At 41.0% G+C, this 13718-nt stretch overlaps 1 protein-coding gene across 2 annotated transcripts in view; it reads left to right on the top strand.

The window, feature by feature from the left end:
* Positions 1-1268: 1268 nt before the first annotated feature.
* Positions 1269-13718, top strand: part of cyth1a (cytohesin 1a) — a 34601-nt gene continuing 22151 nt past the window's right edge. The window contains exon 1 of one of the 2 annotated variants that reach the window (XM_080904493.1): positions 1269-1316. Coding sequence is in view for 1 of the 2 variants with exons in the window: in XM_080904494.1 (XP_080760620.1) it covers positions 10694-10721 (28 nt within the window). In the remaining variant the exon portion in view is untranslated. Of the gene's footprint in view, positions 1317-10471; positions 10722-13718 lie in introns of those variants that run through there. The other variant, XM_080904494.1, reaches the window with a different exon arrangement.

Genomic DNA, 13718 nt, shown 5'->3' with positions numbered 1-13718 from the left:
AGTTCATACAGAGGTCAAGTTGAAGCACTGTGCCCTCAGATAATGAACTAGGCAGTGCTTGTTAGATCATAATGATTTCCATAACCACGAAGCACGTCTTACTTTATTGCATTCCTTATCGAGTCACCCCTATATTGCTTTTCAATGGAAACATGATTGACAGAGAGGGCGGAGTTGAAGGATTAATGAATGACTCGCAGAGAAGGAGTAATTAAGGAGTGACTGACAAGTGGGGTAATGCAGAGTGGCAGGTGACACGAGTTCAAGAGGGAAGCTAATCGTTTGCATTTTGTTCCACGAGAGGAAGCGAGAATCTGAAACAGATCGTTGACGAGCACATTTTCGTTGCTGTTGTTGTTGTTGTGAAACCCATGTGCGTTATACAGCCCCAAAATGCGATCGTGTCACTGCGAATAACCCTCACCGAGTGTGAGAATAATCTAATCAAAACAAATGGCTCACAGTGTTTGGCCCAGGAGCTAGTTATTTCTTCTATCCTGTTGCCAAGCAACAATGAAATCTTGTCTCTTTTTTAAATGCTTTTCAAGCCAAAAACCAAGAGTGACTAAAAGCTAAAAGCAGCAGAGGGTGGAGATGGAAATAAAAATCTGGAGTGGACAAAAAAAAAGCATACTGCTGACTTTCATCTATTTATTTATTTTTGCCATAATTTCCATGAAAACAACAGAACTCCATCCCTTCTTCAAGCGACTTTTCAGATTGGACCAGTCGTACGCGGTTGCTGCAGCAGTCGCAGATACGTTAATATATTTTGTGTGCAGCCTGTCAAGAATTAGTATGTGAGGTAGCTAGTGGGAGAGAAAGAGAAAGGGAGAGAGAGGGAGCAGAGGATGATAAGAGCGAGGTTCAGATACCAACGGAAAAGGGGAACGGGGGAGAAAGCAGAAGTGATTTTAGCATCCGATAGCAAGTTGCACATTCTCAACAAAGGGGAAGAGAAAGTAGGTTAGTGTAAGACATTGGCCGAGGAGCGTCATCCAACTTGGGGTGGGGGGGGATTAGGTGAAGCAAAGTGACACAGTGCAGGATCTTACAGTTGGAATCCTTCCATGGAGGGAACAGCTGGGAGCAAGGAGTGACAGGTGCACTGGGGAGACTGGGATCTTCACAACTTTTCTTTCACATCACAGTCATAAGGAGGGAGGAACTCAGGACGATACACAGCTGCAGTCTGAGACATACACTCAGATACGGAGATTAACACGCCGGAGCTATGGGGACAGTCGGTGAACTATGTGTGTCCAGTTTTCAGACCTTCTTGTGCCCTGCTGTGAAGCCACTCGAGGAAGCTCCAGGTAAAGTAAAAGTTGTTTTCAGGAAGATCATTTTTCATTTTGCTGGCTTTTGGCATCATTACTATAAACCTACAGTGTTGAAACTATCACGAGCATTTGTTTTTTGAATGTGTTTTCAACCTGTGAGCGTGGTCATGTGTGCTTCTGTGACCACTGGCACGAACACATGACTAAACCAGAGATGAAAACAAACAGTCGGACAGAAATAGAAGGAGCTTCTCGAGGCTCAGGGAGGCTCTCATTTAGCACAGCTTAAACCTCTGCCCTGTGCGTGCACGCACTCTAATAGAGCGTGAGCTAATGTTATTACTCACTCAGCTGATCGAATCTGCAGCAGGGCTGCCTCCTTCTTGATGACTTCACATTCCTTTTTCACACATGTACATAAAATCCTTATGTTGGCCGACAACATGTGAAATCTCAGCTTGCGAGCCAGACTTTCTCAGCTCTGCCAAAGACTTGTGTTTCCGTCCTTTAACAAAGAGGACTGGCAGTGTTGTGCTTACTGGTGATCGCCTCCTAAAGCTGGGTAAAATGAATTTTCTGTGTTTCTCGGTTTAATTACACACAGAGAGACACAGATTAAGATGTTGGTTTCTTTAGAAGTTTGCTACTCACCATCTGGACAGCGATGGAGCTGATGTGTGCGTGTTTGTTGTTTTGGATTGGTTGCTAAGCGCCGCGATGACATTGCACTGCAGGATGGTGTGCAGGTTCCCATTGGGGGTGTTTAAACTGCGTGTTGACATGACTTAAAAAGCTTTGTTGGGTGGCAGTGAATCAGCTGACTTTGTGCGAAGCATGTGGAAGCGTTGCTGCCTCAGTCATTTCAAAATATCCACATCAGCACCAGGGCTCTGCCTGTCGATTTGGATATTCAACGAGGAAGTAATCTGGATTGTTCTGGTACTAAATGTGATGACAGCAGACTTTTGCTCATTTTATTTTATTTTTTGTCAGGCCAACAGAACTGAATGGCATGTTGGGTGTTTCTAGTCACTTAGATAAAACACTGGCTTGCATTTGTACATTCAGCCTTCCCTGCAATTTGTGGGCAGCGTATTACCAAAGCTGCCAACTGCCTGCCTTGTGTCACGTTTTTTGATTAAACGGCAATAAAACGAAGTTTGTGTTGTGATGGCAACCGTTAAGAGTTTGGGCCACTTGTGATGTAATGACATTGGCTGATACTGTTAGTGTTGGTATTTCTGCTTTTAATGGTGAATCACGAATGACTCATGTGTGGCTCATCCAACTGTTGTTAGGCAAGTTCACGTTGTGTCATCTAAGCTATCACTGTAAACCACTCCTGAAATAAGTTGGGGAATTATTTGATTTCTGTACTTGCGTACAAATTGCATCACATTTCGCTGTTATGACATCTCAGTAGGAAATGGTGTACTTTTATCTGGTGGCTTTACTCTCTTGCACACACAACATATAAAGCTCTTAAAAACTGCTTGACGGAAACTATAATTTATCTACTGACTCACTGGTCACATTGTCAGTTAAACCTTTCTAGTACTGGGTTACACTCCTTTTACCTTCACAGTTCAACAAGTTGCTTGGAACATTCCTCAGAGTTTTGGTCCACATTGAAATCACGGCATCACAAAGTTGATGTAGATTTATCAGCTGCACATCCATGATGCGCATCTGCCATTCCACTGCATCCCAAAGGTGCTGTATTGGAATGAGATCTGGTGATTGTGGAGTTCATTTGAATACAGTGAACTCAATGTCATGTTTAAGATGATTTGAGTTTTGTGACACGAAGCCGCCATCAGAAAATGGTACACTGCGGTCATAAAGGGATGGACACGGTCAGCAGCAACAACACTCAGGTAGATGGTGTTTAGATGATGCTTTGTTGGTACCAAGTGGTCCAAAGTGTGCCAAGAAAATATTTCCCGGACCATTAAACCCCGGTTGATGGAGCTACTACTACCTGCCTGAAAGAAGGCAGGATGGATCCATGTTTTCATGTTGTTTACTCTAACTCCTGACCGCACCATTCAAAGGTTGCAGTGAAAATGGAGACTCATTAGACCAAGCAACATTTTTCCAGTCTTCTGTTTTCCAAACATGCTGCCCATGCAAATTGTAGCCACAGTTTTCTTTTTTTTTAACTGAAAGGAATATCACCTGGTGTGGTCTTCTGTTGTTGTGGCTTGAATCAGTCCATTCTCCTCTGACCTCTGACATCAGCAAGGCATTTTGACCCAGAGAACTGCCACTCGACAAATGGCTGTGTATCTAACAGGTGTATCTAAGAAAGTGGTTAATGAGTGTATTCTGCCCACAATAACTGTTTACATCAGATTTTTCTAATAAGACATGTTAATAATACTTAATGCTTTTATTTAAGAGGAGAATGTATATTGAAATTAAACTAGTCTTGTCTTTTGAAGAAGTAAAAAGAAATTACTTCCTTCTTAGTCTGTTCTCATGTAGTAATATCAGACTCCAAAGTAAATACAGACTTTTATTTTATCATTTATTTTCTTCAGTTCCCTTTTGCATCTAAATTACTGAGTCACACGCACACTGTTTTGCACCTTTCACAATGTAATTGTTATTGTTAACCAAACGCTCACAGTGACAGTCACTGTGAGTCGGCATGCTTAAATAATCATCATAGCCCACAGAATGACAGCGATCCCAAGTACTGTGTTGTTTATAGAAGACATGATAGAAATTTTCTCCGAGTGATATCAGCACAGCTCCATCAGTCATCTGTGCAGAGAGCCAGGTGTGCCCCGGATTTGCCGAGGCTCTCTGACGCGGAAATTACTCTCGTGGGCTCCAGGGACAGCTGAGGACACACTGATCTGTGCGAAAGCACAACAAGGCCGTCAGCAACAGCGTGTGTTTGAGAATATTTGCCCTATCAGCTTGTTATATATGAGACTGTAGTGATGGCAGCAGTTACCAGCCTTTTTTGGTTTGGGAGCCTTACACTGTACTGTTATCTATTTTAACAGCTTTTATATCAGTTTATTATTGATTATTAAAATAATGAGATATTTCACAAGTCAGATAAAATCAATAGTTTTTTTGACGGAAAAAAAAGGTACAATGAACAACATCCAGAACCACTACAGGTTGAGCTCTTTTTGAGCTAGAGCTATAAATGCTGTCATCAGCCACTTCATTAGGTACACCTATTCAGCTGTTTGTTAACACAAATATCTAATCAGCCAATCACATGGCAGCCACTCGGTGCATATAGGCCCTGTTTCAGGCAGGCAGCAGTGTAATGGTGCAAAATGTTCTTGGTACGCGTTGGAGGACTTAGTACCAGTTGAGCATCTTTTAAATACCACAGCCTAGAAACACAAGTAATGCTGTCCATCCATGTCCATCCCTTTATGACCCCAGTGTACCCACCTTCTGATGGCTGCTTCCAATAGGATAACGCGCAATGTCACAAAATTCACATCATGTACAGTTCACTGCACTCAAATGGCATCCACAGTCACCAGATCTCAGTCTAATAGAGCACCCGGAGGATGTGGTGGACAGGATATTCTCAGCCGACAAATTTGCAGCAACCGCGTGATGCTATCATATCTATATGGATTAATATCTGTGAGGAGTGTTTCCAGTGTTTGTTAAATCTGTGTGAAAAAGAAATAAGGCATTTCTGGAAGCAAAAGCATGGGTTGCACAGAGTACCCAATAAAGTGTCCTGTGAGTGTTTATGCTGAATGAGTTTGACAGTGAGAAGTCTGACAGGAAGTTCCTTCAGGGAAGAGTGTATGAAAACATAGAGAGACTCACAAAACCTAACTAAGTGGGTTCCTTTTGGTGTTATGGGAGGATATGTCTCAAGATATTTTTTATGTCTTGATAAATGCTCTAGGAAAGAACAAGCAACGGATAGGACAGTAAAGAATTGATGTTCATAATTGTGCTATTTTGGCTATATCTGACATGACCGTCAGTTTTCACCTTTAACGCTAACTGCTTAGCAGCATGCACCTGCTGCCCTCGATCTTTTAGTTTTTATGACTCAGATAGAATCCTGTTTATAAAGAGCAAAATGTATATTTAGTTATTTCTCTGGAGTGCTTATTAGTCAAACTCGTGAATTTTTCAGCAAAGATAAGCAGTCGCTTTGTCACCGTGTGCCATCTCTTGTTGGGGTCACCATGTAAATGTCAAAACTTTGTGCGGTGCAGAACGCTGCACGACTAGCATGAGATGAGTACGTTTTCTTATGCAAACAGGTTCTCAACTGTCATGTTTTATCAGAAGCTCTGGAAATTTTGCATGCTCCTCCTGAAACAGTTTCTGGCAGCAGTATTACTGCGTGTAGGTGGGTCCTGCTGTAAGCTGTGTAGAGTTCTCTATTTTAATTGCAAATTGATTGGCCGCCCACAGAGTTCTTTCTGACATGCAAACATCAGAAAAATAGCACCAGAGTTAGATGTATTCTGCTTTTTTTTTTTTTTTTTTTTTGCACATGACTCATGTCAGTAATTAATCGTTCAGTCCTGAATTCCGTCTAACCCAGAAAATTACAGAGTGCATAGAACCAAAGGTCTCATTACCTGTGATTGCACCTGTAAAAGGAAAGCAGTGGTTTCAAAGTCAACTTGTGCAGTGACTCATGCGTCGAGCAGCAGATCAGCAGAGCCATGTCTAATACCAAAGAATATTTGCCGTGCAGGTTTGTAATTGTCGTGGTGGCAGAACCATTTTTCATGCCTTGTTTCGAGCTCGTCTGTGGATATTAACCTCCTGTTTCTCAATAAACCTCCTGTTTGCATGTTTTGTAAGTTAGAAAAAAGCAACATGACTCTGTACAGTGACCCAACTTCAATATGACGCAGTGTAGTTAATTTTGAAATGCTTTTGGTTGAAATCATTGCTGTTTGATAGTAAAGATAAATTTCTCTAAAATTTTCCTTTGTGGGTTTCTTTCTCCCCTCCTGCAGCTGTAATTAATACAAATGATCAGCAGGAGTCACTCTTGGTACCTTTTGTCTTAATGATGGGGATTATTTTCTCTCACACAGCAATTTTCCATCTAATTCAGGCAATTTAAAGCCTAAAATAAAGATGTATTTTTAGTTCAGGAGCTGCCAGGATATTGTTTTGACTCTGTGGTTTCACTTATAATAGCCCCGGCACACCCACAACCGATTTTACACATATATACACACACAGAAACACAAAAAGCAAAACATTATTTTGCTTTCCAACTTCTGTGTTTTTGAAGACTTTTTTTGATGTTTGAAAACGTATTGCATCAGTGTTTCTTGGATTAGGAGGCTATATTTTTATGGCAAGCCTGCCTTATAAACTAGGACTTTGGTTTTGGGCCTCTTCCAGGGAGTCGCAAATTGTAGTTTTTGTGAAGTGGAGTGTTTTGGAGCTCGGTCAGACATAAAATAAAATTCGCCCCTCTGTTGGAATTATCTTGACAATCGTTTTCTTTCACATCCTGCAACCTTGATTCATATTTTGAAATCACTACTTACGAAACTTTATATGGTGTCGCTGAATACTAAAAACCTGGTAGTGACCTGCACATCAGTAATGAGTGCTAATGATCGAAGTCAAAACATTCAATCATGTGTTCATTACACTCAGCTGAGGGCACCTTTTAAAACCACAAGCTTTTTTGAGACTCGCACTTGCAATCACACCTGAAATCCACATTCTTAACATAGCACCGTAAGACTGAACAACAGCTATTTCACAATACGAGCCAGACTTGTGTGAGGTCAGAACATTCCTAGAGGCTAGAGAGCTACAGTCACCTTATGTAGACTTAGAGGGTGATACCAGAAAGCTGTCAGAAAAAGCTTTGCTACAAATCCAACACAGCCTGATTTATATATAATGTGTCCTGCATGTACATCTTGCAAAATGCTGCATAAAATGTAATCTTATGCCTGCAGCAATAACGCATGCGTGGGATATCTAGAAGTTATAAATAATTAAGCAGTGTTAAAGTAAATGTTTACCTTTGCTGTAGCAGCACTGTTACAGACACCATGCAGTTTCTTGGACAAAGCCAACAACTTCACACAAACTTACTGACATGAAGACAAATTAATATTGTCTTGTGGTCTTCATACATACATGCTCTAAATAATATATGAATAAAATTGTAATAAAAAGATATCCTCAGTAAATGTGTCATATCATCAACACCAATTCATATAAATCTTATTGCATTTACTGGAAAATAATATTGCGTTACACAGGTAAACCTAGTTTCCCCATTTGGTTGTGGCTGACCTCATAGTTGAGACTTTTATAGGTCATAGTTAAAGGTTTTGCGGTAATGGTATTTTAATTTTAAAACTGAAAAAAAGAACTAACGTCCTACAGATTCTAAGACGAGCAGACCTTTGTCTATTTGAGGAATTTCTCTTTTCCTTTGAAACTCAAAATCTGCTGCACCTTTTAGCACAGTCTTTATTCTTTTTTTGGTCTTGATTTAAAGTTTGCATAAATCCTCCATTTATCTGCTGATCCGTTCTACTTTAGCTCGTTCAGGAAGCTGTGGATAACTGTAATCTTCATGTGTCTATGTCATCTCATAATCTTTTCATTTAAAGGTCAGGCAGCTGCCTGTGTGCTCTTGTTCTGGGTCCTTGAGCACAGATTTACAGCATTGCTTGGGGGAATGGATGCACTTCTAACAATGAGTTGAAACTTTGTGTGTACGGGGGTCGCTACACACAGGCTGCATTGTCAGCTGTTGAGTTTGCGCGACACAGCTGAAGCATTCATGGGTCACAGAATGAAGTTGAGATCCCCCCTAAATGAAGATTCAGTGCAGACTGTAGCACTTTACCGTAGTCTTCTTAGTAGCTGTGTCCTGATTCCTGGGTCGGTGCTCAGAATCTTTTTAAAATGCAGCTGGACAGCTCATACACATTTTTCTACCGTACGTCAGATAAACAAAACAGATGAGCTGTTTTCTCCCCTTACCTGGCCTCTGTCATTGGCTGTGAGTGGAGCATTCCTCTTGGCTCTCAGGTATTCATCAACAGGCAAGGACAGGCTCAATCCTCTGCTATCTGACAGCAGTATGGCTGTGCAGGTGTTACACAAACAGAAGACTAATTTACTCACTTTCAACAGGGGGCTGTAAATCCCTCATAGTTTCCTTAAAAAATGCCGCCAAGAAATATCTCTCTACTAGGAAAAAACGACCTTTCAACAAACCTTTGATCAGCCTTTGATCACAGGGGGGGGAAAGGTGAAGGTCATGACATCAAAACTGTAAAGCTGCATTAGGCACAAACATTCTGGTGAGTATCACCAAGATGTAGCCAAACCTGTTTCATCGTTACTGGTAGGCCCCTGCATTGTTGTGGTGTAATCATAAGAGTGCAATGAAAATCAGCTGTTTTTCAGAATCACTCAATCATCCCCAATAACAACAACAACAACAACAACAACAACAACAACAACAACAACAACAACAACAACAACAACAACAAAAAAGATTATACAGGATAATGTGGGAAATAAATCCATTGCCATTAAAGCACTAGACTGAAACATTTTGATTTATTTGTTTATTTATTGCAATAATATCATGTGAGAATAGGCTGTGCAGCGAGTTTGAATATCCAACAGGTGTTCACAAGTGTTTGTCTGTGCAGGTGTTGTTGCTATTTTCTAAAGAACGGTTTAACATTTGTTTCTGAGGTAAACGTTTGACTGCACACACACGTCTACTCTCGGCGGATGTGGTGAATCAAAAGCCTTAAAAAGAGCAAGATTAGCAGCAGTAAACTGCTCTGCCTCGGTGAGTCTAACTCACTCCCTGCCCCCACTCAAACCCCAACACATGTGTGTGTGTGCGTGTGTGGGAGAGAGCCGAAGGCAACAGGGTGGCAACACAGTGGGGCAGACGCGTCATAGGGCACGTTCGCTGCGCTCTAATCAGTTTGCATAATCAGGAGACGGAGATAGGCAACGAATTCCTTTCAAAATAAGAGTCTCACTTACAATTACAAAGTCCAGTATATGAACTACTGACACCTACCTTACTTTTTGTAAGTAAGTAAAATTTATTTATATAGCACTTTTCACACATAAAAATCACACAGTGCTTCACAATAAAGAGAAAGAAAATGAAAAAGAATGGAAATACAGCAAATAACAATGTAAAACAGTAAAATACAACATAAAACAACAAATTAGTTGAAATCTAGTCTTCAGGGTTAGAAAGGCCCGATCTCCATGAGTTTTAAATCCAGCGCGTGGGGCCACCAGCAGTCTCTGAGCTGATGACCTTAGAGCTTGGAAAGATGAATGTGGTTTCAGCAGGTCAGATATATACTGGGGAGCTTGACCATGTAGGGCCCTAAAGGTTAAAACTAAGTCTGAAGACTATGCAAAGCTAATTTGTTAAAACAAGTAAAAAGACCAATGCAGTAATCCAAACGGGAAGTCGTTTATGCTGAAGAACTGAATCATTTAAAAATGTAATATGTACATTATATATTTATATGCACATGTATATATTTATATATTTGTTTATTTTTTCTCATCTACTCACTGGCATCGTAAAGACACAAATCAAAACTGTTGTATAAAACATAAACCTGTAGGATCCTGCAGGATAAGCCTAATTTGAAAAAAAAAAAAAGAAGAAAGTTATGTGCTGAAAGTTATGGTCTGATTATACCAGCACCAACACATATGCAAACAGGAGTTTTGAGCTCTGTAAATTGGTATACCTCTCCAAGTTTATGTGGCAATGCTGCAGGGCAATTCCAAACTAATAACTGACAGTTATTCTTTGAAATTATTTGGATGTGAGGATGACGGGGATTTAGCCAGTTGAATGCTTGTTTGGGTGCCACAATGTCTTGAGTCAGTCTCATTATACACCTCAATATTCAAATCAATATAAAGTTCTTGTAATTTAAGAGTAGTGTTTTCTTGAATTTATATTAAGTTTTGTACTGTCCTGAAGATAACTGGTTTGGCTAATGGTGCCTTTATGAATACCAAATCACAGAAAGAGTCGAAACAACAAAAATTTGTAACTGTGTAATCCAAATAAAGTTTTTTGTAAACATTCTTTAAAACGTGTTTTAATTTGAAAGGCACAACCGGAAGCGCTCCTCTGTGCCAAGCCTGCTCCTCTTGCTACTTTCTCGCTCTCAGGAGCAAAAGCTGGTTGGTCAAAGTCCGTCACTTCAAACCACTCCCTTGAGTCGTGGACCGAAACAGTCTTGTTTTAGGCTAGAAGTCAATCCTCGGAGTAACTTTTAACTCGCCAATTGAGAGTTGAAAAGCCAATAAAGCTGTCGTTAATTGTATTCGGCGAAAGGTTTGACTCTCGGAAATCTTCTAGAAACTTTTCGGACTCGAAACCTTGAGGCACAGACATCATGGTGTTAAAGTCGGAAGACGGCGTAGGTGAGTGAGCTACTCAGGGAGAGACGTTTTACTTCGTGTGAAAGTAATTTAAATGGCACCACATGGCCTTTAAAATATACATATATATATCAGAGATAATAACTTGACGGTATGAAAATGGAAAATCTCAGTGGACTGTAACTGTCCTTGGCCTTGTTGACATTGTTTATTCTCCTATTGTTGCTTTGCTGCTTGTGTAAGCGCGGCACTTTTCTGAGCCTTATATAGCAAATAAAAAATATGTATACACAATCATTTGGGTTTTTTTTTAAAGTCTATTTTTGTTTATCCATATCATATTGACTGATCCTTGTCTACAAAATTCAGCACATTACCACATATTTGTACACTAAATCAAAGAGCTGGCTGTATTTTCACATTTAGTTTTGAGCAGTGCTGGTGTCAACATTATCAAGCACTTTAGTAGTAACACTCTGTAGACTTAATGCAGACTCTAACACGGTCAGAGTAAATATCGTCGGTGTCATTTTTCACTGAATACTCAGCAACAGGTGTGAGAGCAGACCGCGCACTCCTCCAGCAAGCTTTACATGAGTCATACTTCATCATTCCAGCTTTTGGATGGGCCACCTTTAGTTGAAATTATGCCAGAGAAGCCTTGCTAACTGTTGCAAATTACATTTGTGGCTGTAATTCCTTTACATCAGTTTGATGATGTGCAGTCATAATGAGCCAGTGTGCAGCCTTTGGTGTGAGACAGAAAGCCTTTGTTGCTGAGCATCATTCTTTCATCTTTTCTCTTTGACTTGGTTAGCCTGGCAGCATTAATCAGGAACTTTGCCTTGCGTCACTAATAATCCTGTTAGAGAACAGTGGCTGATCCTGTTATATGCTGCTGCTCCTTTATTGTTCTTGGGAACTTGCACACTTTGCCCCCCTCTCTCTTTTCCTTCCATAGCCTTGGCTGAACCTGGCTGGCACACACAGCTGCATTGTTTTTTGGAGGCAGCGAGGTGAGCGAGAGGTCCATTCGATTCCTTTTGAGTCCATTTGTCTCTGCCACTTAGCGGTGGGTGGTCTGGGAAATTAAAGTAGTTGTCACTAATGGTTCCCTAATGAGTGGCGCTGAGAGCTCTAATGGGGCCTCTGGTACAGTGTACCCTCCCTGGCACTAATGCCCCCGTGGTTTGATAATCGTCATCATCTCGCCATAATCATATTTTAGCTCTCTTTCTGCATCAGTTGCAGCGCTCCTTTCCACTCAGACCATCGTTCACTCTGTGTTGTTGGTGCTGAAATGGAAAATGTGTTTAGAGCAGAGAGCACTAGTGAGGTGTTGTTGAAAGTCTGTTTGGTAGCTCAGCAGCACTTGGTTGGCTGTTTTCGCTGATGTTGATAGTGATCTCGCAACTGAAAGAGGAGAGAAAATGAAGGGTGTGCAGATTTAAAACTATGACCTGTCACATTAATATTGCAATGGTTTCATGAGAGTCTGTGCTGAACAAACATTTTTTTTTCTTTCTAATTAGTCAAGGCAAGGGGGGGGGGGGGGGGGGGGAGTTTGTTTTGGATTGTCATTTACCTGCATTGTTATTATGGTCAGCTACAACTGACTTTCTATTTGGTACTGGGCTTGGTCTTCATGTGACATCATGTGACGCACATCATGATTTCGTAACGTCACGATGGCGAGCTATGATTAGTTGGGGAAGTCTGTCATGTCTTGCGGTCAGGTCATTATTATAATCCCAGATAAATGAAGTCCAAGTCTTTCTGGCCAAGCATTTCAGCTATCGTAGTTTACATTTATTAATCATAAATTGAGCTCCTTTTAAAAATTTCGCAGATTAATCAAGAAAAGTATTGTGTTCTTGTCCACATTTCGTGACATCTTGTCATGATGCTGAGAGTGCAGATAAGGGTGTAGCAAGACTTGAACTGCTGTTTTCACTTCCTTCTCGGTTTCTCAGAAAGAAATGTGTCAAGTTCTCTTTTTTTTTCCTTTATTCTTTCTCTAGGAGTGGAAATCACACTGCAATCTCAAAGCTTAGCAGTTTGTTATTCCTCGCCTCTCTCAAAGTTACTGACTTTTAGTGACACTCAGCTTCGTCTGCAACAGGTAGAGACATGCCTGGAGTTGCTGTCTTATTACGGGAAGGGGAGGAAAAAAAAGTCTGACTTCTGCTGGTAATGTGAAAGAATCCAAAATGGCGGCTGGGAGGAACTTCTTGATAGATGCCTTTTTAAAGGAGTATGCTGATTTGCCAATCAAGCAGCTGTGCAGCAGCTCAGGATTTGAGCTGTGCATACTTGGTCTACTCCTGGTGTTTCTCCACTGTTCAGAGCACAATGAACCAATGCCTATTTTATTCCCTTCCCAACAGGATGGGAGGGTTTCGCCGCAGTTTTCACTCCTCCGCCGATCTGTTAGAGCAGCTCCCAAACAGGAAACTAAGGGTTTGATGATATGCTTGGCAGGAAGAGGCATCCTACAATTTGTGTGATGGGTCCATTTTTTCACTCTTCTACAGCAGAAAAAGCAACACTGAGGCAAAAATAAAGGTGCTAAAAGATAAAGATTTTTGGCTCTTCCAGCTTTTCCACCACATGTTTTTCAGAACGTGTGTGTTATACTGGGAAGGCAGGATGTTGTTAGTGGGAAAGCCCTGATTAGAATCAAGGCTAACGGCATCAGAGGACAAAGGCATGTATTGTGGGAAGAAATAGCACTTCCGCTTTTGAGGGAAAACACAGAGTTGCCTCCTCGGTTGCTTCTAAAAACAAGTTAATGTCAATAAAACAGAGCAGGGATTATGTAAAAAAAAGCTCATCTTTTGTGTTTGCTACCGTGGATTATGCCTATGTATGTGCATGCAGCTGCTATGCTGCTGTTGGGCACTCTGCATGTTTGCTTTACACTGAATCTGACGCTGACACAGTGTGTAGGGTGGCAGGCCTTGCTATACATTCTTCAGGCTCAGTTCCCACCCCCTCACATCCTTGGGTCTCTACATTCCTGCACAGCAGCGTCAACAA

This window comes from Rhamphochromis sp. 'chilingali' (genome assembly GCF_963969265.1).
Source record: "Rhamphochromis sp. 'chilingali' genome assembly, chromosome: 15".
NCBI lineage: Eukaryota > Metazoa > Chordata > Actinopteri > Cichliformes > Cichlidae > Rhamphochromis > Rhamphochromis sp. 'chilingali'.
The sequence above is the reverse complement of the archived record's forward strand: the minus strand, read 5'-3'. Positions and strand labels throughout refer to the sequence as shown.